This window comes from Xiphophorus maculatus, chromosome 19 (genome assembly GCF_002775205.1).
Source record: "Xiphophorus maculatus strain JP 163 A chromosome 19, X_maculatus-5.0-male, whole genome shotgun sequence".
NCBI lineage: Eukaryota > Metazoa > Chordata > Actinopteri > Cyprinodontiformes > Poeciliidae > Xiphophorus > Xiphophorus maculatus.
In genome coordinates this window covers 8533857-8559978 of record NC_036461.1, presented here as the reverse complement: position 1 = coordinate 8559978, position 26122 = coordinate 8533857, and the positions used below count along the sequence as shown (strand labels likewise).

Genomic DNA, 26122 nt, shown 5'->3' with positions numbered 1-26122 from the left:
GTATTTATGACATTCTAATATAACATGTTCTATTGTTTCATATTTTCCACTTCAGTTGCTGCTCGACACTGCCGAAGCTAACATTCGTTATTCCTCACTACCCGTTCTGGTTTTTAACGTCATTACGTCTTACAGGCAAACACATTCAAACGTTTACTTTGACTTTAACATTTGTTAAGTGATATAGGTGAGTAAGACTTTTGTCTTGAAAGGTAAACTTATAATTGTACTCTAAGGCGGGCTTAATAAGAATTGTACGATGGCTTACCCCTGCAAGACATGATGGAGGGCTCAAACAGCCCATGGTAACATGACAGGTTTCTGCAGTTGTCAAGGAAACTGCTCAACAGTTGTTGTTTTTTTTTGTTATTCTAGAGCAGTGGTTCTCAAATGGGGGTACGCGTACCCCTGGGGGTACGTGGAGGTACTGCAGGGGGTACGTGAAGCTTTTCAAAATATCTTTAAAAAATCAGTAGGCTCCTCATAATAAGTCTTGGGAAAAATTCTTTTGTAAAAAGTTCGATAAAATATAAATGTGTGTTCATGCACTGAATTTTATATTCAGTATTTACAGGGTATTTACAGCACTGTACCTCTTTTTTATTCCAAAAATGTTTTGCCCGTGTCAGGGGGTACTTGACTAAAATTATATTTTTAAGGGGGTACATCACTGAAAAAAGTTTGAGAACCACTGTTCTAGAGGATAGCGATCGGGAACAATCGCTAATAATAAAAAATGGGACTTTTATAATATAATATAATATAATATAATATAATATAATATAATATAATATAATATAATATAATATAATATAATATAATATAATATAATATAATATAATATAATATAATATAATATAATATAATTCAGTCTCATAAATAATTAACTATTAGGCTACATAGCTCAAAGTTTAAACAATATGGAAGACTAATGACTTAATAATTGTTCAGAAGACAGTCATTTACATCCTCCACAAGGAGGAAATAAGCAACTAAATATCATTGCCATTTAAAAGTTCTTTATCCAAAGGTATTCATAAAAAGTTGAGTGGAAGGAAAATGTGTGATAGGAAACCAGGCACCAGCAGCAGGGATAAGCACAAGCTTGAGAGAACGCTCAAGAAAACTCAATTCAAGAGTTTAGGGGAGCTTCACAAGGAGTAGACTGTGGCTAGTCAGTACATCGAGAGCAACTTCACACAGATGAATCCTACACATGGTCTACAAATGTTGCATTTCTCATGCCAAGCCATACCTGAGTAGCGACAACATCAGAAACGTCTTAACTGAGCTAAGGAGAAAACGAACTGAACTGTTGCTCAATGGTCCAAAGACATCTTTTCAGACTAACATAAAGTTTGCATTTCTTTGGGAAACGCATCTTAAGAGTCTAGAGTAAGATGATCAAAATCAAACCCAATGATGCAGATCAACTGAAGGTGGGAATCAAGCAAATTGGTCTGGCGATCACCTCCATACCACGCTGCATCAATGGATAGTTTTTAAAATGAATTCAAAAGAGGGCCCATTTTGTGCTTTTTTATAATCTGTAAGCCATAATCATCAAAATTGCAAGAGATAAAGCCTTAAAATCTATAGATATTTCACTTTCTGAAAAGTCACAAAACATCTTGAACTTTATCAGCCTATTCAAATTTGTAAGCTGTGCCTTGAAAATACATATTGTTGGAAGTTGCATGATTAAGTATATATCAGCAAATGAACACAACTCACACGAGATATTGTCTGACAGTCATAAGAATTTTATTACAAAATAAATATTTAAATGAAATAAAAATATTAGAATGGGTGAAATATTTCTGCATTCTCATAGATTTTCTTTGATCTATGAGAAAGAAAAAGGTCTTACATAATTAACTTGACTGATCATTCCAATAAGACTCTGCTTCTGAGAACAGACTCAGGAAGTCACCCGTGGAGCAAGATTAAGTGAGTGTTGTGTAACCAGAGGGGAAAAATGCATGAAGGAGACACTTTTCAATCTTGTGATTTTGATAAAGGTGCATGAATACCACATGACAATGAATGCGATACAGAAAAAACTATAAAAAAGAATAAATTTTTCTGGTTGACCAGTTTTTCCAGGCCTCCTCCAGAGTTTGGGTCCCGTATTTAATTTGATCACATGTGGTGGATTTGCTTGTCCAGTGTCTTTTTCAGCATGCCTCCTAAAAAAAGAAATAATTAATGGAGGGTGCTGAAACAGTCCTGTAGAGAATTGAATGTAAAGAATCGGATCATAACATGTCACAATGGAGTTAATATATCTTACAAACGTTTAGCAATAGATTAAGAAACTGTGACGATAGGGTAGATCTGTAACTAACCACACAGTTTCATGTCTAAGATTAACAACAACGTTGTCAAATAAAATATTTTAATATTGAGCATTATTACATTTTAAACACTAGAGGGAGACCTATCATTGTTGCATGTACAAAGCAGCAGCTGTACATTCAGTCAAAATAAAACCACCAATACAAGTCAAAGTGTTTATAATAATGTTTCGACAAAGGATAACAAACATTTTAAAGATTGCTGGTCCAACTATTTTAGCAATAAATATAGAGATTTAACACATATTACCACCTTTAAATACAGAAAAAAACCTGACAACTTAAAATAACTGACACAATAATATCAAGTGGAAGTTTAAAAGTTGAGTCTGTTCTTTTCTTCATTGCACTGGCTCCCATGAATGTCCATTGTGTCAGGTGTGTAACAGAGAGTGTTTCCACCAATCAATATGCACGTCCTGTTGAATCTCGTTATTGCAGACACCCTGTCCGTCATCAGGACAACGTGTCAGCAAACCAACCCAGCTGTTGGAGTCTCTGGCAGCGGACACACAGGTTTTGATAGATGAGTGGAGGAGACTCTTCATGCTGTCACCAGGCTGGAGATAAATAGTCAGCCACGCTGCAACAGTAGTTGGGTTGCCGCTAAGTTACCTGCGAGGAATCTGGCACCTGCAGGTTAACGAGAGTAAAATATTGCACCTTTATTAACATGATTTCGACAACTAGCTGGTACTTTACATTTTCCTCAGCAAAAAAGTGCATCATTACCTGTCACAGTCTTTTGTTTTTTGTCTCTCCTTTCTCCTCCTTCCTCTTCCTCGTTGCCTTCTCCTACACAATAAAGAAAAAATTATCCAAGTTTTCCAGATTCTTTGAAAATTTTTGCTATTAATTGTAAAAATTTAGAATAAAGAATAAAATTCTTACCTTCCAACTTTCATCAAAGGTTTCCGCACTCTGGGAAGAAAGTTTCAATAAATTACTGGAGAACAAATCAAAGTGCGATTTTAGTTAAATACATATGTAGTGAATGTAATCACCAAACTGGTCCCTTAAAATTTATATTTGCAGCATTATTACATATATTTCACAGGGAACCTGGCTCTGGAACATTGGTTTACCTTCTCTTACCATCAGACTGAATGTCATATTGATTTGAGTTCTCAGTGATACTTCTGATCTATTCATTTTCCAAGAGTTGTACAATAATGCTTACAACTTAAATTATTGTTACAAACAAGGTTTGGGTGCACAAGTAAAAATTTATTGCAAGTGTTCTCTTATCCCATAAGAGCTATGTTTTAGCTCAAATTTTGCCACAAATTTTTGACACAAAGTGTCTCTTCAAGACTCAAGCTTATCATAAACTGGAAACTGCTATAACATGAGTGTCACTGTACAAAGTCGAGCAAGTTCAACATTGCCAAGTGCTGAGAAGATACTGACTGCAGAATAATCTAACCCAATCCTAACCCAAAACATTATATATGATAGGTAGAGAAATAAATAAGCAAGACAATTTCAAAAATCTTTCACTTCACCTCAAATCATCAGCTAGATTGAGGAAACTTAAACATAATCAGGTGCTCCAACAGGACAATAAATCTTAAACAGGCATCTAAATTGGGTTTTAAATGTATATGCAAGGTAACATTGAGTTTCTGGAACGGCCTGGAAACTCAACATTAGTAAAAATCGTAGAACTACACCTAAAAACTCCAAACATACCAGAAAATCATTCAAGTTTCACACTCAGAGGTATTGAGTGTTAAAAGCTTGTATAGGTAGAAGCAGTTAGCCTGATCAACGACCACAGTAGTTTTGTAAGTTGCAATTAGAACATGGCTACATTGTGTACAACGTGGCAATGTAGGTTTGTTCCCTATAATCTGTGGTTAAGTTACAAAAAAGCCTCTTCTTGGGTTTGTTCTTGCTCTGTTTCTTTGTTGATCTGCTCACAGCGTGGCACTATTTCATTTTGTGAATTTGTAAAGCTAGACTTTGAAAGGGTATTTTTTAGCAGGGATGTACATAATAATCACTTCGGCATCTTTAAGTACTTCACTTTAGATAGATACGTTGAGTTTTACACTATTATTATGCCTTGTTTTCAATTAGATCCCAATATTGTTAATTCAAATGTGAAAGATAATAGGGCTCAATTCTTTGTTTGAGGCCTGTATGGAAACATCATTGATAACTGCAGTTTTAACTAAATACAAGTAAATAATAGGAGAAAGTTTGTATTTTTGTACATCTGTGTTTTACGTCATAAATTAGGGAAACATATTTTTTTGTTCTCTTACCTACATTCACATGTCTTATGCTCCACAAAGGTCATCTCAACATATTCTTCACCTGGTTCAGATGGCCGGATTTTCAACAGCTGTTTAGCACAGTCAGAAGACAGAGTTATAATGGGATAGTACCTGTCAAAAGTCCTTAAACTTTGAAAGATTTTATTATGCTACAAGGATAAACATCAATGAAATGAAATGAATGTAATTGAAAAATAATACATGGTTTTCAACATGACTCAGCACTGAATTCAGTTGGATTTTGGTGTGGACTTTGAATAGGCCCTTCCAGCACATAACTATGCTGCAACGTAAATCAATACATTTTAGCTCTGGCTGTTTGGTTGCAGTTGCTGCCATGCTCTAAGGTGACCATCAACCCCATTATCATGTCATTGTAACCTTTAACAGTCTTTAACTTTGCCCTGTTTTTAGCTCTATTCATTTTCCCATCAGCTCTGACCACAGCATGATGGAGCCACCTCTATGTTTTAAGGTGTAGAAGCTTTGGATATCAACCCAAAGGTTCAGATTTGGTTTCATTTTACCAGAGTTCCTTCATCGACATGCTTCTGTGTCCCCAGCATGACATATCATATATTTTAAACAGGTTAAGTCTGGCTAAAGGTCTAATCCTAGCTTTCATTTAACAATGGCGCTCCTCTATACATTCTTCAAGAAAGGCAAAATCTGCAAGGTGAACAACTAGTGGTTGTCCTATTTGAAGGTTCATCCACCCGGGAGCTACCATAGGCCTTTGGATTGTTTCTCTGATTAATGCTCTGGCCTGTGAGTTTATGAGGAAGGACATGTATTAGTAAGACTGCAGTCTGGGAATGTTCTTTACATTTTCTGTTCATGGATTCATCTATGTGAGCTCTATGAACCTTCGGATATTATTTAAATTTCTCTACAACTATGTACTTGTGTGTGTTTTTATGTCTTCCTGATGCTGGATATTCACTAATGTTCAAACCTTGGAGGCCTTCTCAGGACAGCTGAATTTATACTATGATTAAATTACACTCATTTGGACTCTGTTTACTATTTATGTGCTTTCTGGTTTAACAGGATTTGATTATTACATTTAACATATTTTTATTGGCAAAACAAAAAATTGAAAACCATGCATCATTTCATTGCCCTGCAAAAGTAATGCTCAACTTTGTGTTGATCTACAACCTAAATCCCCTAAAATACATTGAACATATGAAGTTGTGTAAAATTGTGTAAAAAAAAAATCCAGGAGTATTAACATTTTTGCTTTTTTCTTACCTGCATTGTGACATTTGAAGTTTCAGTGGGATGACACTCTAAATTCTCATCTCCACAGCAGCCGGCACATCTCACCAGTGGCACACAAGAGGGGCTGTAGATGTGCTCCACCTCTGTTGGGTATTCCTGGACAACCTCTACCAGTTTCTCCATGGTCCGACAGAAGCTGCGACCCCACACCTCTTGAAACATCAGCACTGTTAGGAAGAATCGGAGGATGAGCCACTTTGGAAAAACTTTTGGTTCTCATAAAGATGCAGAGTCTGACCACTCAGAGCAAATTCCCAAGCTCTCTAATGAGAGAGAAAATCACTACATGGATTGTAAACAAACTATACTATTAGTTTCTATTTATTTGTTCACAAATAGTATGATTAATTAGTTAAACAGGATAATAATGACATGCTCATGTGATGTATACAGAGACGTAAAGCCAGATGTGATATACAGTGTATCCTGTTTTCTTATAACAGAAAGAGACATTTGTACAATGTGCAGTACACTTTCCTGTGGGAGTACATGTGTGAAAGTGTCCTACTTGCTGTGGGGGGAAGAGAAGAACAGGGACGACTATAGCCAAACACAGAAGGAAGAGAAAACAAACACTGGGAACATGGCCATGAACAGAACCCTGCTGGAACTGGAGCTGAGTTGCCCCGCAGGCTCCTCTGGGACTGCACTGACCCCCAGAGGTCACCAACTGGAGCCTGACACCACAACAGCTGTTTATAAACGCAGACGGGCTGGGAGGAGATGGTTGGGGAAGCATCCATGATCAGGAGATGAGGCCGTGAACTGTAATGTTGTAATACAACATTAAGGGACATTTTGCTGGCCACTTACTATGGCTAAACTCAACTGTATGTCTTCCACTTTTCTAAACTTTCCTCTGCTGCACGTATTCCAGATCTCGGCCTGGGAGCTGTGCAAGCCTTTAAGTTGTAGTTTATTTCTCCTTTGGCAGCATTAATTTATAGTGATGTGAGGGAGGGAAAGGATGTGAGGAGAGAAGGTCAAAAGTTGGGTAATCCCTTTTGGCTGAGACAAGCCCTGTTATTGTGTAGATTCAGTTCAAGCTTGCTGACTGGTAGCCAACATTCCTGAGCTTTGTCATTAATTTCACATCCCAATAATGTATGGAAAATACAACTGAGTTTGAAATCAGTGTCATTCTCTGAGATCTAACCTCTGCTGTGAATAAACAAAATATGGATAAAATAATCCATTGTGAATGTGTGTGTGTGTGTAAATATAACAATTTATTCAATAATTTAGAAAATATTTATTTTGTCAATACACTGTTTTCAACTACACTGATTAGTTTTAATTTTTTAATTAAAGCTCATGCAATTAACATGATTAATTTCCAGCACTTTGATACATTTTTAAATAAAACAACAACAAATACTTACCTTCCACAGTGCTATTTGTGTCTGCCGTGGGTAAATTCTGAAAAGAGAAAAAGACATCTAAAAGAATGTAATAGTAGGAACCTCTCAGAAAACATATATTGACCATATCATAAAAAAACAAGATTGGACAAAATACCTTTACAATTGAGATAACAACAAATAAAACCAGTGTTACTGAGAATCGATAAAAACGTCATATTCAACCAAATGTGAGAATATGAAGTTTGTTTTAAAAACAGTAATGAAAGAGCCCACCACAGTTTTAGAGATGCTGCAACCCCCCCCCCCCAAAAAAAACATCTCTACATTTGAATCGTGTCTATGGAGCACTTTAAAAGCATCTGGTCTAGTGACCTGAGGAAGTGAGGCAGTATATGGGGGGGGGGGCAGCAGTTCAGACTGGTAAAATGAAACATAGCTATCAAGAGACTACTGACAAATGAAGCAGTGCAGATTTCCAGATAGAAATGGAAAATTATAATAAGCAAAATATAGTGTGTTGCAGTGGTCAAATCAACTGGAAAAGGCAACGATTTAACAGTGTTACATGTCACATTTTATATGACATTTGTCTTCTAACTATGTGTCCAAAAAGACTTCTCTACACAGGTTTTAGTTAATGCTCCACAAAAGGCTATTGATATTAGTTATGCTTTCTTTATCAACAGCTTTCTTTATCTTGTTATAATCTTGTAACAATGCTGTTTGTTTCTATTTCTCAACAGCTTTATTGATCTATATACACTGGCATCCGTTATAATGTTTGACTACTTGCTACGTTCTTCTCCCCATGCGGGTCACTTTGGGGTCATAAACTGTTCACACAGATACCTGACTGTGGTCACATTTAATTAGTAGTATGAATGACCACACTAAAAAGATAAAAAATGAGATTTCAGTCAAAAATTAGACTGCAGTATGAAGATCTGCTGTGAATGTAGCCAAGGATAGGCTGTATCCTGTATCCTAGGCTGTAGAAAGCAATCAGCAAAGTTTTAAAGTGGACAATAAACAAATCAGCTATCTGTATAAAATGAAAGAAAAATAATTATATTTATGAGAAAAAAAACCTGTAATAACTGGCAGAAGACAGAGAAAAATGAAAAGATCTAATCATGGAGTCCTGTGGTACCCTGCAGGGGAGGCCACCAGCCGTGGCAATAAAATCATTAACTTTTGAAACTTCTACTTGGAAGGTGAGCCAAAAATGACAAAAGTAGCACAAATTCACCTAAGAGTATCAAATTTTTTCTTTCAATTTTAATTAACACAGCATCATTATGTAGCTACGTAAGTATTGAAAAGGTTAAAAGTTTTTGTCCTCCAGTGGTGACAGCTGGTACTACACGGGCCTAAAATGGGTTGACAGTGGATCTTCTTTTCCTACTCTGGATTGGTTGAATCTTTTTGACAAGCAGCACATCCTTGCTGATATGTTCCACAGTGTGCCCAACTGTTTAGGTTCAAAAACCTGCTTCCTGTGGTGTAAGATTCAGTTCTCTATTTATTTTCCCATTGATGGCTTCCCCCTCCGTCTTGATTTTTTCCCATCATCCCCTGATAAACAGAGTGAATTTCTCATTCGCCTGGGAAAACACAAAACCTCTGCTTGACTCCATCTCAGGAAGGGAAATCTAGGTTTGATAAAACACCCTCCGGCAGAAGTGCAGGACAGGCGGCAGACAACCTGCTTCCGCAATCCTTCGTAATAAAATTGAATTTCATTTTCTTTTCTCTCCAACACAAACCTGATAAAACGCAACAGTCACTGCAGACTCTGATACATGGAAAAGTGTTATGCAACATCAGACAGTTGTTTTCACACCATCTGTTCACAACATAAAATGCATCCTCTTCCTGTTTTGAACCAAAATTAGCTTGTGGATGAGGATGGTATCTGTCAGCACACCGCCACAGTCAGCAACGTGATTTAGGAGGAATGTCCTGATTTGACGATGATGAATTTCACTTCGCACAAATATTCAAGGGACACATTTTAAACTTTTAGTGAGATAAGTAGAATATGTACCTCCTGCAGGAGGATTCCCCACAGTCACTCAGGATTTCTTCTCTCTGCATTTTGGGAACAGATGAAGCTTCTCGCTCTTTTTCTCAGAGCAGCTCATCATCTGGCCAACATGTACAGCTGTTCCTCTGACAGCAGAGTTGTTCCATGGAGCAGCGCCCAACGAACTGTGTCTGCTGCTGCACAAAAACACAGCAGGACACGAGCTCTGCTCTGTGAATATATTTTAATGCTCAGCATGGGAACGTCATACAGCAGTTTAAGCTATTGTTCAATGTCACTTTCACTCAGTCAAGCACTGATTATTTTCCACTCTCTATGGCAACATCAGAATAAAACAAAACTCTCTCCACCACCAGCCATCCTAAGATCTTTTCACTTTTTCTGTCTCTTTTCCATTTTATGAGCTTGCTACACATTACAAAAGCTTCTTGGCTTTGACTCACTTGCTCTTCAAGAAGTCAAGGGTTAAACCTTGTCATAACAAGAAAATATCACTGGTGCCTGTTGGGTTTGAGAATAGAGAAGTATGAGAGAAGCTGCTGCTATGATGTAAATAAAAAAGTTGCCTGAGACATCTCAGGTAGCTACTTCCTTCACCTCCTGCACTTAGCAGTATTAACTTTGCGATCAATGGTGACTAGAGGTAGTTTAGCTCTTGTGGAAAAAGCAGGGTTTTATATCAGTAAATTATGAATGATCTCGACAAACAAATCCCACAAGCTAGATCAATTTCTGACTTCACTTTAGTATCTCGTTCACCTCATTCCCCTAATTAAGCTTTTTTCAAGGAGATTCACTTCTAATTAATTAGGTTTAACATGGTCTTGCGTCATTTTCAGGAATTATTTGATGAAGTAAAAGCTACACAACTAAACAAATATTAAACCTGGCAGATTATGCTGTCTAGGTTTGTCTTGCTATTTATGAGCATGTGTAAAACTTTGGCTCATTGCAACAGAATCTGCAATGGAACAAACAACTGGAAAACACAATTATGCTGAGGACACTAAATGCTTTATATAACATATATTTCTTGTATATTTTCTACAAAAAATACCATAAAATCCAAGGAAAGGTTTCTTGTTCAGAAGCAGGTAAACAAGCAGATAAAATAAAATCAACGGAACAAAACAAATTAAAATTAGGTTTAACGCTATCCCTAATCCACAGTATAATCATACAAATGGATAGTTGTTTATTTTGAACATTAGAAATCTTCTATTCACATTCCACAATATGTTCACTTACAATATCTTGAAAAAGTAATTATGCCCATTGAACATTTCCATATTTTATTAAACTACAACCACAAATTGCAATTATTACAAAAGAACAAAACATAGTAACACATACTTGTTTAGTAAAGGGAAGAGGAGATATGGGTTTCATAAGCACAACTGCAAAAATGTTTCTGCAAAGTTTTGACTTGGAAGGCCTAGATATATTTGTAAAACAAGTATGCACTACTTTTTGTTTATCTGACTTATAAAAAAATCCCAAGTTTATGGTTCTCACAAGAAAAAAAATAGAAAAAGTTCAATGAAAGGAGAAATTACAACAGAAAATGTAATAAATTGGCTGTTAAATTGTACAGCAGCTAAAGGAGTTCCCCAAACTGTTTCTGCTGTACTCATGTGTTACTAGAGGACTCACTTAGTCCCTGAGCTCCTGCCATCAGGCCACAGAGGCCCAGAACATCATCACTCTGTAGTCCCACACAGCTGAACTGCGTCATCTTTAACCTCCTTGCTTATCCATCTGTCAGGGAGAGGGCAGCGTGCGTAGGGAGCACAACTTAACATGACAGAGATTCTGCTTAATGCTTCAAGGATATACCAGTTTAGAGGGTCAAGCAGAGGAAGTCAGTTCAACAGCAGGTACAATGGCAATTTGCTGAACAAGATCTGGTTCCAAGCTAAAATAATTAGCATCGCATTTTTTAAGATAGCAAAGAATGGACATAGTGCAATACGCCAATATTCCAGGTCTTTCTGTTCTTTCCACTGGATTACAAAACAGTGACTGTAAGCATGAGGGATGTTTTGTTTAATAGCAAGTTGACAACAAGTGGAGTGTTAGATACTTTTTATTTCACTTTTATACATAGTTCAAATATCTAACCTATTACATATTGAAAGTAAAAACTACCAACAAGGAAGAAAATCGTTGAAAATACTGAATATTGCTGGTATTCCCTCAAAAGGATAAAAGGTATCATAAGGACACCAACTTAAAACTAGAGAAAACAATTTCTCTAAACACACTTATTTGGTGGTTGACAAAATATGAGATTTTCACCACAGCGAAGCCAACAGCATCTTACAATTATCAACACAAATCATTCTGCAAGAACTCGGTTTTCATTATCAGTGTGGTTGAATCCTACTGATTTAACAGTGCTGCCATAATAAGGGTTCAGTTTTTATGGGTTTTACAGTGTAAATGCGATATGGTCAAGCCACAAACCCTTACATATTCCAACTTTTAGCTACAAAACGCACCATACATGTTCTTGTAGCACAACAACTACAGTGGCCCCAGCTCCTGCCTTATTATTTGATTGCTCTGACTTTTAAATAAATTACTTCAGAGATGTCAGGTCACCAGGCTGAGTGGGCTTTGCAGTATACTTTTTATCAGAGTTAAACCAAAACAAGGTTCACGTCAGCAGAACTGTTTACTTTAATAATGAGGAAAAGCAGACTGGCAGAGATTTGGGAAAATCCCCTCCTCAGTTCTCAAGACTTGGGCTAATAATGACTCAAGTAAATAATAGATTCTGCATTTCTATGTGTGTATTTCTGTATATATATATACAGAATATAATATATATATATATACATGTATATATGTATATATATATATACATATACACACACAGGGAGAGAGAGAGAGAGAAATATATGTACCATACATATAGGACTTCGGCATGTTAATTTAAATTATTTAATTACAGAGCTTTTATTACAATTTTATCACAGTTAATCAATTTTTAAAAAAATAAAGTTTTCAGAACTTCTGGATTTGCAAATTTTTTTGGTACACCCATACTCTTACGCACAAGAGACATCCGCAACAAGAGCAATGGACGACAAAGCTCCTACCCTTGAGCCCTGGCTGTGTTGGCCTATTAGTTAACTATTCAAGGCTAAAATAACTTCTCAATGCCAGACATGTTGCAGTAGCACAAGTGTCCCCAACGTTAATGTCAGTTTGCAGATTTCCAAAGAATTTTTTTAACAAAGTATCATGAATGATGAGGGATTCCTGAAACATCTGAAAGTTGAATTGGAATAACAGTACGTTGCACCAATCTGATAGTTAAATTACCTAAATAACAGATTATAAACAATAAATATGTTTGTAGTTGATCTCATATGTCTGTTTATTCAATAATTTAGCAGCAGAAAGATTTTTTGAATATAAAATTTTATTCGTAATATTGATATATAGTTAGCGGTTGATTAATCACAGACAAATAGATTTAAAGAATTTATTTTTGTGCTACAAAGCAGTGTCCTGAAGTTATTTTTGCAAATTGATTATTGGTTCCTTCTTGCAACTATTGCCCTGGCTAGCACATTGACAAATCATTCATATCAAGGACCATCACTGACTCTCTGTCATTTTAATTAATTATTCTTAAAAAGAATAAATGTGGCACACAGGAACATGTTCTTAGTTTCATAATAGGATGAAACTTAACCAGTAAAACCACAGAGAAACTAAAACAGTGGACGCAACACCACTCTAATGCTACTCTTCCATCTGCCACTGCGATCCAGGTTCATTACATCAACAACAAAATCCACAGCAGCATTTCTCAGACCTCACATGCAGCTTGAAGAAAACAAAACATATTTTCCACCCCTACTAAGGAAAAACAGGCACTGTTTTGTATACACGAGGCAGGTGAACCTAAAACATCAGGAGTGACATTACCCAGTCGGGTCTGCAAAGTGGTCAGGTCAGAGCTCATGATCGGGGGCCACTTTCAAATTACCAACAAACTTCATACCAGAACACATGGTGAACATTTACAACAATCACTCCAGAAATCATGGTGAGTAGAGCATTACTGAATCTGGACTTGTTTCACACGCTATAAAAAAGGCACATTGATGTGTTATGAGGCAGATTCCCAAATCCTAAAGCAGTAATTTGGAGATCCACATAATGCATCAGGAGGAGTGTTTGCGGCAAGTCAGTGACTTCATGCATTCAGTTGGATTTTCTTAGGAAGAAAACTTCCAACCAATTTGAATAACAAATATAACTTGACTGTATTATTTTAAAATGATCAAATTGAAATGTATAGTAACTAATTTTAAAAGGGGCTTAGGGGAAAATTTGTTATGCACAATAAAAATACACTAAATTGAACTTAAATGAAAAACCTCGCATTGCGTAAATCAATGTGTAGAATCTCTACCCCAGTCTCAAGACTTCGAGACTTTCAACAGATCCTCTTCCAAGATTTATCTGTATTTAGCCCCATCCATCTTCTCATTAACTCTCACAGGCTAGTTTTTTAAAGTGGGAACAGTGTGTTCAGGGTTAGTGCAGGGTTAGTTCTTTTTGGGCCCACAGGCCATAAAGTTCAATTTTGGTCTCTTCTGACCAGAAAATCTTCTTCCACATGCTTCCTCTATTTGGATAATGACAAACCTGTAGCTGAAATTCTTCTTGCAACTTTTCCAAAAAATGGAGGACAGTGGCAACAGTTGTACTGGGTAAGACTTTCCCGCTACGCTCTGGATTTCTGTAGCTCCTCTATGATTATTATGGGCCTGTCAGCTTACAAACGTATTTTCTAGTTATGTGATTTGAGATTTTATTTATGGCTAACAGAGTAAATATCCATGCATGCCACACTTTGTAGATTTTAATTCACAAATTTATTTAACTTAGTATTTTGAAATTTGATTTTGAAATATTAATTACTTTGTGTTGATCTAAAACACAAAATCACAATGACTTAGTAAAAAAATTGAAGGAGTATGGGTGCCTTTGCAAGGTAATTGATTGAAGACTGATTATCTAAGAGAGTTTCCTACACTCTTTAAAAATAATTTTATCTTCAACAGGGAGTTTTCTCACTATAAGGGCAGGTATGCTTTCTCTGCTTTTCTGCTTTTCAAAATAACACACGCTGCGCTGCAAGTAGGGTCAACAGACATGGAGGAGGTAAAGCTCCATATAGATGTTGATTTAGATAAATACAGCTTCCTTAGTGTAAGTTCATTAATGAATGCACAGATGTCTCCCCAAAGACATAGACACAAACAGACACAACCACTGTGTAAATGATGCACTCATACGCAGACACACACACACTCACGCACTACACAGGTCCTAAGATAAGATTGACCGGTGGTAATTGTGGTCCCTATTACAGTAAAATGCTTTTCTGTAAACCACAGTAAATTACATCCAGATGGGAGATTAAAGCTTGCTGAGTAGACGGCTGCCCCGAGCATCACCACTCCTCTTCCTCCTCCAAAGCAGAAGGAAGGAGAAATCCATATTTCCTGATTGCAATTGCAACTCTCCCCTGGGCCGGGAAATTACAACTGGAGAGAAATACCCCAACAACGCAAATAAAAGCACCGTCAGTCAGCGAGTCACTACAACTTTGTGAGCACACTTTGACTGAGAAAGATGGGAAAGAGGAAAAAACACAAGGAGTTCATAAATTTTAAATGTTTGACAGGCAGAAAAAAGGTTTAAGTATTTTAATCTGTTCAAAGTCGTCATAGACACACCTGAAATTTTGATTTTATAACATCCAGAGCTACAACAGACAGGATAAACATGAACATAGGTGGAAAAAATATGAATGGTAACAATTGTATTTGTGCAATATAAAAGATTAGTGTCCAGTATTGATTTTCTTCTATTGTCAAGGAAACACCTGTGTAACATCATGTACTTGCAGACACAAAAGCCACACCTTATCAGTAATGGTTCCCTCATCCAGGGCCGAAATCAAGAGTTTGTGGATCTCTGGCCTAGAGACAATTTTGGTGCCATACACACTGAAAGTTAGGTTAACGTCAACATCAAACTTGTCAGGCCTTGCCCACATGAGGACAGTCTTTTACAAAACTATTTTCGTGTTTGGTTTTTCAACAAAATGTTATTTCTGGAATTGCTTTTTCCACATATAAACCAACGTAAAATGTTTTATTAACTGATATAATAATTAGGTGTCTGATCAGAGGCAACTATGTCTCCCCAAGAGAGAAAACCTTTGGATTTCTAAAGGTTTTTCTAAAGGTTCTCAACCTGTCTAATTTGACAGAGGCATTGAAGATGGTACATTCTTGTACTTTTGTAGGTTTTGTGGTCAATTAACTGATCACCACTTTTTAATAAAGTAATGACATCTCTCTACTACAGATAAGGGAACTAGTACTGATAATAGCTTCACAAAACTTCAAAAAATCTGAACTATTCCCCTCAGAGGTTATGGCCAGTCAGTATCTTATCTGCAGCAGACATGGTTGGCTCTAGCATCTTTGTGGAATCAAAGAAGGTGTTGTGAAGTCGTTGTGGAATGACTTGACATGCAGACATGAAACTAACTTTCCTTTCAGATGTCTCCCTACCTAGCATGTCAGCTCAGAGGCATAACAATTGAGGGTTGACTACAACCTCTTAATGCCGTCTTAGTTCTTTTAAAAATTCCACCTAGACAACAAGAAGACATTTCAGACAAGTGTTGGAGCCCAAAATGTGCATTTTTGCCTGTCTAAATCAACATCAATCTTACAATTCCTATAAAGGCTTATGCCTGGTAACTCACAATTATTGTATTGAAACTTCTGATGTAGAACCTGTATGTCAAGTAGCTATCCTGCTGGACTTGTTAAAATTTAAAATAGGAGTTTATTCCTATATATGGAGAAATAATGCATGAAACATGTTAAAACACTTGAGAATGGAGTTGGTCTAGCCCACTTTGTCTTGGCACCACTCTGATTAGCCATTAGCTAGAAAACTAATCTCTGTTTCAACAAAGTGAATACACCAGACAGGTATCTACTTCTGAAAAGATACCGGGTAGTCATAACCTCTCAACTCCCACTGCAAAAAACATTTAAACCATCCTTTTAAGCTTATCCCTCCTATCTGTTGGTTAGATATGGAACAGGCGTTGTGGGTGCAATGATGAATGTAGTGCTCAGAAACAATCTAATGTTATCTGGTTTGTATGGTTTTATCATAGAAAAAAATAATTGCCCCCATTTTTGGTCAGAGACATTTAGAACAAGCTTTCTTTATAATGAGGTTAATCTAATGGTTAGGCAAAACCAAATAGCTTTTGGTACTTGTGGTTTTGTCATGTAGGAGTGGCAGAAACACATACCAGAGATGCTTACAAGCTCTATCCTCAGCTAAAATTCCTATGACACCAAAGCAGGTTATCATCAGTGCCAAACCCAATGGGCTAAAGGAAGTCAGGTTTGGAACTGCTGATGCAGCATTTTCTTAGCCCTCTTGCACACAACCATAAAATGAAGGAGGTAGCTTACACCAAACACTATAGATTAACTGCAAACTAATGAAAATTCGTCAGAAGCAACAGACACTGAAGATTTTAGAAAAACTCTCTTGTATTCAATTTGCAATAGAGACATGATCTGGTATGTATCTTCTATCTATACACCTGCGATTTAGCACATATACAGGTATTCATACAGCATGTGGTTTACACAGCCAAGGAATCAGGAATAAAACAAGCAGTTAGAATGCACAAATACACACTAATTCTTTGGACAGCTCATGTAAAAGGGTGAGAAAGAGGTCACTATTGTTCAGATAGGAAACCCAGGTGCCTCCACCCTCAGTCTGAGGTAGTAATACCATTAAAAAATCAGCAAGCGTGTTCACAGAGTGTAGCTATCAATGAAAATCTGACCTGGATTTAAGAGCTACATGTATTGTATTGATGCTTAATTTTGGACTAGTGCTTTCATGTTTATTGCTGTGAACTCAATGACCAAAGCATGCTTAGATTGACAAATTTTTAGTCACTGGTATCTGTACACCAGTGTGCCTCTTGGCCAGGTCTCACTCCAAAAGTAGATATTTCATCACAATGGAAATCCAATAAAAATAATGATTAAATAAATAAATTAATTTTATAAACTGACCCTGATGGTACAATGACTGTCTAATATCAGATTATATCAGATTCTATGCACTTTCTGGGTATTTTTTATATGGATGGATTGTATTACTGGCTTAATATGTATTGAAACAAGGCCTATATGACTGAATATTAAGGGATCTATTGTGATTTGAATCCATATAAATGAATTTGAGTTGGATTGAATGTAAGTAAATTGAACTGAAAAAAAAAGAATTTCACTGAAGGGAGGGTTTGGTAAACCCTTTCTGGCAAAAGCTTTCCTAGAGGATCCAAAACCAATTCTCAGTCTATTTTGTATATAAGCTCAGTATAGCAGACTGCACAGCAGCAGAGTAGGTAGCACTGTTGCCTTGCAGCAAGAAGGTCCTGGGTTTGATTCTTGCCCCGGGAAGCTCTTTCTACATGGCGTTTGCATGTTCTCCCTGTGCATGTATGGGTTCTCTCCGGGTACTCCGGCATCCTCCCACAGTCCAAAAACATGACTGTTAGGTTAATTGGTGTCTCTAAATTCTCCCTAGGTGTGAATGTGTGTGTGCATGGTTGTTTGTCCTGTCTGTCTCTGTGTTGCCCTGCCCAGACTGGCAACCTGTCCAGGGTGAACCCCGCCTCTCACTCGGAACGTTCGCTGGAGATAGGCACCAGCACCTCTCCTGACCCCAGTAGGGACAAGGGTGTACAGAAAATGGACGGATGGATGCCTCAGTACATCCATCCATCCATTACTTCATTACAGCATGAAACACATCAATGGGAAAGAAATAAGCAGGCATCACAACCAGATGCCTAAATCACAACTGCCCTCCTTCTCTTTGGTTATTTCTCTTAAAATAACCAACTTCATAAAACATCAAAAACATACACAAATAAAAACAAAAAAATCTATTAAAATAAATGCAAAAGATAACTGAGAAAAGCTGAATTACAATCAGAGTAACCAGAAGAAAATGTTTAGCGCCTGCACAATAAAACTGCACACAAAAAATTAAGAGTTACACCTAGTAAAAACCACATCCCTTCCAGGACGTAATCCCTGATAATCTGATTTTGTAAAAAGAATTTTTAAAAAATCATTTGGTCGTAGCAAAAAAAATCTGATCTCTAAAAAAGCTCCATAAAGTAAAAATGAGTCCCAAGGTTCAGAATAGAAAAGCAAGAACACACATTCAGAAACACTGAAATATGTAAGCAATTAATCCGTTGGACTAAAGAATTATGAAACAGCAAAAACCCACCCTCTTTTGGCCACTCTGTGTTTCAGAGCGGAAACAAGTGATCTCTTTATTCGCAGGGCTGCTGATAGACACTCCAGCTGTGAATGTCATGAAAATAAATGGATATTATTTATTAGTGACGCATTTTTAAGCGTGGGAAATTCATGAAAGATGTTGAATTTCTAACTTTTTAGGGTTTTATAGAAGTTGTTTGCAGCAAAGGAAGAGAGGTGAGGAAATGCTCTTTCACTAATGAGCAGTAAAACACATCTGTAGGATTAAAGGAGTATGCAGATTTAGGACTGCTCTGTGTGATCTGACAGATTGGATGTTGAATCTCAGAGATTGCGCTGTTTACACTTGCCATCAGTCTTGTAGGCAGCAGGGGGCATTTAACCTGCTTCACAGTGGGGCCCCTGTGCTTTGTCATTTGTGTTTTGACTAAGCAAGCCATGAGCTGATTATACGGATTAGAGGAAATGCAGGAATACCACATGTTTTCTACCAAGTTTCAACTTAACAACAGCTGCAAAGTGTCCAGTCTGGAAAACTGTTAGGACATGAATCTTTCACAGACCTTTAAGGCCTCTCTGAGTCAATACTTCAGAATGCAGCCTGCAAAGTGGTAAAGTCTGCTGATTCAACAGGCTTCAGCGGTGTGTGAAGTGTGACAGTGGGAGTAAATGGATGAGAAAAGGACCTGGACTTGCATTAAACATGAGACGCATCAGAGACAGCTGCCACGCTGGATGGAAATCAGAGACTGAAAAGGTTCAAGAGCTGGAGCTCTATGTGGCACAAGTCCCACTGTCCAATGACACGTCGTCTCTCAAGTATCTGTGACACAACGCAGGCTTGTTAAAGAGTGCCCACTCTAGTGTCGGGTTGACTCTGCTCAGGCAGATTTTCATTAAGAGACCACCAGGCGATGCCAGGAAACAGAAGACAGATAAGCTTTGTACTGCCTGACAGAAATACCTCAAACACTTCTCATCTAGATGCTGTACTTAATACTATCTTTTACTATTAAAATCTACAGAAACATGAACATGGGCAGTGAAGTGCCTCACACTTTGAGACAGCTCAGCAGGATCTCGTATTATCCAGCTACAATAGAACATACCATTAAAATGCATTCCAAAAGAAATAGAAACCAATATCTCTCCACACTAAAATAAATCACACAGAATGAGAACAATCCATGTCAGTGAAACTAGTGTTTGAAGAAAGCGTCTGTAATTATGAGCTTAGAGCTTTCCCAAATGTACACGTAACAGTGAGTCACTTTGCATCATGTGCTGCTGCAGATGAATGATTATGTAGTTTGTCATGTTTTACATTGTGAATGAATGAGCTGAATGACACTCATTTAAAAGTTACTCAAACCACAAGTTACTGTACCTTGTCATCAGGAATGACAACATTGATTTATCAGAGCAGATTTTTTTTCTTCCATTCATTGAAAGCTTCCAAAAACTCCTTATTGTAAATGCATCAATCAACAGCATGTTGAATGGACTTGTTTTAAGCTTTGGTGCATAAATGGGGATCATCTTCATATTCCTTCATTACTGTTTGATTCAGGGCTGTCATTTCTACTAAAGAACTTGGAGCAATTTCCTGTTTTATCTGTTTTGATCCTCAGATCATTTGTCTTAGAAAACTGGAAATTAGCGTAGACTATTAAACAATCTGAATGGTCCATTTCTAAGAAAAGCCTTTCTAAATTTAAAAGTCATGTTAACAGACACAATTTCAAGTAGTTAAAGAATGAAAACTGCTTCTATCTGAGTTAGGAAATTGCACAAAAATCAGCAACCAACTTTTTTCCATGGTTGCTTGTGAACCCAACATCGAACTTCACTGCCTTCTTCCAAAGGGCGCCTCCAAAATGTTTTTAAAGGGAGGGCAGCCAGATGGAGGTCATTGATACTCCTGGGGTGGCACACCAAAACCACAAGCCCAAAAAGAGTGATGGTGGGTGAGGGGCAGCAATTTTATAGGGGAGGTATTCATCGCCCATCCTCCCCAACTCACCAAAATCAGATCAAGACAGAATACAACAAAGCAAACAACAAAGTGATTAAACAGGCACAAAAGGATAACATAAATAACACAGCATAAAAGTAGGTATGTTTGCAAACAAGTTGCAAACACGCATTTAATGTGAAAAGTACCTTGATTATGTGTATGGTGTCAAAATAAGAGCTACAAGGTCAGTAAAGTAACCTGAAATAATCTTTTTATGTAGCCTAAAAATCCTATCAAACTTGTGCTAACATATCATTTCAGGTAAGGAGTTAGAAAATAGATATAGAGCATAACATTTGCCTAAGTTAAAACAATCTTCTCATCTTCAGGTACAATGTCACCAGATGGTTTTCATCTGGTGACATTGTACTTCATTTTTTCTTATTTTATGTTACAGACAATATTCTAAACTAGATTTAGGATTTAATAGATTTTCTTTTCAATAATCTACACAAAAACAAGTTTTTAGAAAAAAAGGCCTGTTTCATGATTAAGTAATCACAATATTGGGCTAATACTTTATTGTAGCATCTTTGGCAGCAATGACAGTTAAAAGTCTGCCATTGAAGTGATCGAAGAGTCCTCTCAAGTTGAGTCAGGTTTGATGTGGAGCAAAGCATTTTTTAGGTCTTTCCAGATATGTTCAGTTGGATTTGAGTTTTAGTTCTGGCAGCATTCTCTAAAGGCAACTCTTTGTTGTCATGATTGTGTGCTGGGTTTTTGTCGTGTTGGAAGATGAGTGGTCACCTTCATCTGAGGTTTATAGCATCCTAGTGTAGGATCTTTTCTTTAAGAATATCTCTATATCTGGCTGCCAGTCCCCGCAGCATGTTGCCACTACCACCATGCTTCACAGTGAGGGTGGGGTTTGCCAGACAATTTTATTTCTCCTGATCTGGCAATCTCTAAGGTGGCTACCATAAAGGCCCGATTGGTCGAAGGGATAGCAATTGTTGACCTTCTAAGCAGTTCTTCTATCTCCACAAGGGAACATTGGAGCTCCACCTTATTAACCAATATATTATTGGTCGTCCTTCTGACAAAAGCCCCTTTTCCCTGATTGCTCAGTTTGGTTGGGAAGTCAGATCTCAGGAGGCTCTTGGTGCTATTAAGCCTTTTCTATTTCCAAATAACAGAAATCAGAGTGTTTGTAAGGATGTTCAACACTGTCAGAAGTTTTTTGTCTCCTCTTCCAGATTTCTATTTTGACAGAGGCCTACAGACAATTGTTTCAACTTTACTCGTTGGTATCAACTGTGAAACTCTACAGAGTTTGATTCCAAAACAATAGTCAGTGAATTTAGCTCACCACAAGCAAGTTAAAATCAAGTTGCAGAATCCAGGATGCTATGCTAAGTGTCATATTGGCAGTTTTGTGAAGATATAATATAATATAATGTAATATAATATAATATAGAAATAATTAAGGATTATGATTGCTTTCTGGTGCCACTGTAAATTAAACATGGTATTCTCAGACCAAAACTTCAACAATAAGCCCCAGGCTTTTTATAACATGAACATAACAATGAAAAAAATGGCTCTCCTTGGTAGGTTTACTTTACCTTATTGTAAATTTTCTAAACTGTAGCCAGTGATAGCAAGGAAAGAAAAAAAAAAACAATGTGAGAGGGGATGGCTCAGCCCTGACTGTAATTACCAATTAGGCGATATAATCAACAACTGAAAAATCAAGCAGAATAGTAGCAGATTTAATAAAAAAAAGAAGGTCAGTGATGGGCTGGTATGCTTTATTTAAAGTGGGCACCAAAATGTTGTTCTGCTAAGGGCCTCATAAAACCTTGGACCGGCTCTGGTCATCACTAACTTACTCATTTCATATTCATATTTTAAGCGAAACTAAACTAAAATATCCAACAATGACTATAATATTCTACAAAATATAAAAAAATATGAATAATGTCCTGTTTTTGTTCATATGAATGTGAAAGCAGAGTCAATTCACAAATTACGAGCAAAAGAAAACATATGTTTCACAAATTTTGCACTTAAAAGGCAAAAAAAAAAAAAAAGTCTGTGTGTGAAGTGTGAAACAGCATACCTGTACAGGTGAGAGGAGCAGGTAAAGCGCCACCACACAGCCAAGAACAAAACTCGGTGTCATTTCGCGGTGTTTGCGCACAGAGAGAGATTGACGTGCCCAGGCGCTAACTTTCACTCAGTTTTAGAAATTAATAAACTGAACGGAATAATATTAATATAAAGGAGTGGGCAGTCAGGTTAGAAAAACGATGCTGAACGGGATTTCCCGAGTCATCTGCTCCCAGTCCGAGCGGTGAGAGTGAGAGAAGTCACGTAGCTCCGCTTCTGCCGGCGTGTAACCTGATGAAGTTTGCGCTCACTAATGAAAAAGGCCCCAGGGACCCGGAGAAAGTGCTAAAGTTAAAAGCGATCCAATCCCTTAGGATCTGCACTTAAAGCCAGAGCTTAAAGAAATAAAACATATCTATAAAGTGGTTCAAGCTGCGAGTTAAAATTGCCTGACGATAAAACAGGCAAAAAATCCCCGAGCAAAGTGGAAAAAATCATATGGTTCAGTCCAACGTCTTTTTAAAAGAAGAGCCGCTCCGGAAGCAAATAGTAAGTTGTAGACTGAAAGTTTCAGTTTATGGTCTCGCCCTGAGCTCCAGCCGGCTAAAAGAAACACTTCAGTCTAATTTCCCCGCACCACCTTTTTATTGGACATTTAAATCTCCTCCCCTTCCCTGTCCGCCCTCTGTGTCCTCCTGAGAATCAACTGAGACTTCACAGCATCTTTCAGCCACAGCCTGCTCATTTATACCATCAGTGCAGCATTTTTTAACGTGTAGTGATGCGCATGGGATTTATTGTACAGACTGCTCACCAATAACTGCGTAGTCTGGGTTATTTTGCTAACCTGTCTAAAATATCTTGACGAGTTAGTTGGGTTGATTGAACACAATAGGGCTGAATTATGAATTTGATTCAACATATTTGATTAGGTTTTCAACCACAAAAAATGGGCTAAAGTGATTAAAGCTTTCAAAAAAGTGTTGAAACAAACATCTCATTACTTTGATTATGAAAAAGGTTACTTAAAAATTAACATTTTGATACATTTTTCTATCCACTTCACTCATTCATGGAGCCATATATAGTTGACTTTAGAGTGGTCAACTATAACATAAAAGTTTGCTTTTTGGAGTATGGAAGAAGCAGGAATACCCGAAGAAATTCAATCGATCGCCTTCTTGCTTACAACTGCGCCACCATCTGATCAGATCCGTATGCAGTTTTCAGGTTTCATAATCAGAGAGTGGCCATATTGGAGCCAAGAACCATTTCAGTCACCTTGAAATCTGTGTGCTGAAGTCGGGCTACATCAAATTCATGCAGGATAGTGGGCTCTTGAATCTTGCTTCTCTGTATGTGAGCTTCTCATATAATCAAAGCTCTTATCCAAAGGCAAAAACAGACTTTTGTGCTGTGCAGTTCTAATTTATATATTTATTTGAAAATTGCCAGTGCTCCAAGTCTTCAACAAGATATTTTCAAATCTTCTGGGGTGTAACAGAGTTTGTGTGAAATGTTTTTATATATCTGTGTATCAAATGCCCAAGAGAAGGTCTGGATCATCATTAGAATCAGCAGTTTTTTTAGACAGTTGTTATTTTTTCATAACACGCCTCTTTTTTCTACAAACTGTCTTTGTATTTTGAAAGGTCTCTGGCTGAGTTTTTTTTTTTTTTAAATTTTTAACCAAAAATATCTTAAAAAGTTTCTCCAAAATATCAGCATCCATCCATCCATCCATCCATCCATCCATCCATCCATCCATCCATCCATCCATCCATCCATCCATCCATCCATCCATCCATCCATCCATCCATCCATCCATCGTCTAACACCCTTGTCCCTACTGAGGTCAGGAGGGGTGCTGGTGCCTATCTCCAGTTAACGTTCTGGGCGAGAGGAGTGATTCACCCTGGACAGGTCGCCAGTCTGTCACAGGGCAACACAGAGACAGACAGGACAAACAACCATGCACACCTAGTCTCTCTCTGAATTTTGACAAACTAATTTACCTAACAGTCATGTTTTTGGACTGTGGGAGGATGGCGGAGAACCCAAAGAGAACCCACCCATGCACAGGGAGAACATGCAAACTCCTTGCAGAAAGATCCCTGGCCAGGAATCAAACTCAGGATCTTCTTGCTGCAAGGCAACAGTGCTACCTACTGTGCCACTGTGCAGCCAAAATATCAGCAGTTCAGTAAAAATCACTTTAATAAATTTGGTTGTGCATTAATCCAGAATCAGAAAGACTATTGTTCAAAATGGTGGTCTGTGAACAATGATGGCACTCCTTATAGTCTCTTCTCGGTCACAATGTTTGGCTAAAAACGTTTAATTCATGGTGCAACAGCATAAACCCACAAGTTGGGTAAAAGACATAAGTGCAGTTTTTTTTAGTGCACACTTAGTCTGTTTGAGAGCCAACCTTTGAGTCCTTTAGATGTTCTGTAAGAGCTATTAAGGGAGGGTAAACATTCAGAGATCTTTGTCCACTGCTAACAAGTGTGGTATACTCATTGAGCTCCAGGGTGAAAGGAGACTTCCCTCTGTGGCTTTAGTGTTTAGTCAGGTTAGCTAAGAAAAAGGGGTAGATTTCATACTGTTCACACATCCCGTTGCTCTTCTGTTTGAGACTTTCTGTGTTTGCAGAAACCCTGCAAGCAGAGGATTCCTTGTGGGCTTCTACACATTCCTTCAGCAGCTCCGAATAGCTGCACGGCCCTTTGCTATTGAACAGACCACAGTCAGGAGCGTGCCGTTTCTAAACATCTCAGACACTGGAACACCCCCACTCCTTTCTCAGTTTTGCCAGAGCTTTAGTTCTTACTGGGAGTTAAAGATCATCTAAGACATTTCAGGTATGCTGTGATTTCACAGTTCAATCTGTCTAAATTGTATCTCTACTGGCCACACAATACAAGGAGCAGAAAAAACTGATTATTGAAGAAAGTGTGACTATTTCATTTAAGATTTTCCCTGCTGTGCATTCTTCGGTGTGTGTCACTAAAGAAAGTTTCCAAACTGTATCAGTCTTTTGTCTGTGTAAATGCTACAACAGTTCTGCAGGTGCAACCAACAGACTCCATGAATGAACGGGTTGCTTCCTGCATGTCTCATTGTAAGGGTTTGGCTTATCCTGTGCTATCTATGTAATGCTGCTAAAGGCTTAGGCTGCTGAAGGACAAAGTGACCACTTTTCCTCACTTTCTTCTTTCTTCTTCTACTACTCTCCAACTTTCATTGTTTGCTGTTCTTCCCACTGTTAACTTTATGATCTGGCATTCTGTGTAGCGGTGGCGCCTCCCTGGAGGAGGGCATCGGCTGAGAAAC

At 37.6% G+C, this 26122-nt stretch overlaps 1 protein-coding gene across 1 annotated transcript; it reads right to left on the bottom strand.

Annotated features, from left to right (window-relative positions):
• Positions 1-1769: 1769 nt before the first annotated feature.
• Positions 1770-23391, bottom strand: LOC102223366 (placenta growth factor-like). Its single transcript, XM_023352297.1, has 7 exons — positions 22797-23391; positions 7306-7342; positions 5894-6090; positions 4628-4707; positions 3249-3278; positions 3090-3152; positions 1770-2990 (listed from the first exon to the last, which is right to left on the bottom strand). The coding sequence occupies exons 1-7, from the start codon at positions 22857-22859 to the stop codon at positions 2969-2971; spliced, it is 492 nt and encodes a 163-aa protein (XP_023208065.1). The 5' UTR covers positions 22860-23391; the 3' UTR covers positions 1770-2968.
• Between the last annotated feature and the right edge of the window lie 2731 nt (positions 23392-26122).

Bases quoted from the DNA above. Each gene is read 5' to 3' on its own strand.
- LOC102223366 (XM_023352297.1), bottom strand. From the start codon at position 22,859: ATGACACCGAGTTTTGTTCTTGGCTGTGTGGTGGCGCTTTACCTGCTC. The intron at 6,091-7,305 runs GTAAGTATTTGT...TCTTCCTAACAG, and splicing joins CACAAATAGCACTGTGGAAG to TGCTGATGTTTCAAGAGGTG. The intron at 3,153-3,248 runs GTAAGAATTTTA...TTTATTGTGTAG, and splicing joins CCTTTGATGAAAGTTGGAAG to GAGAAGGCAACGAGGAAGAG.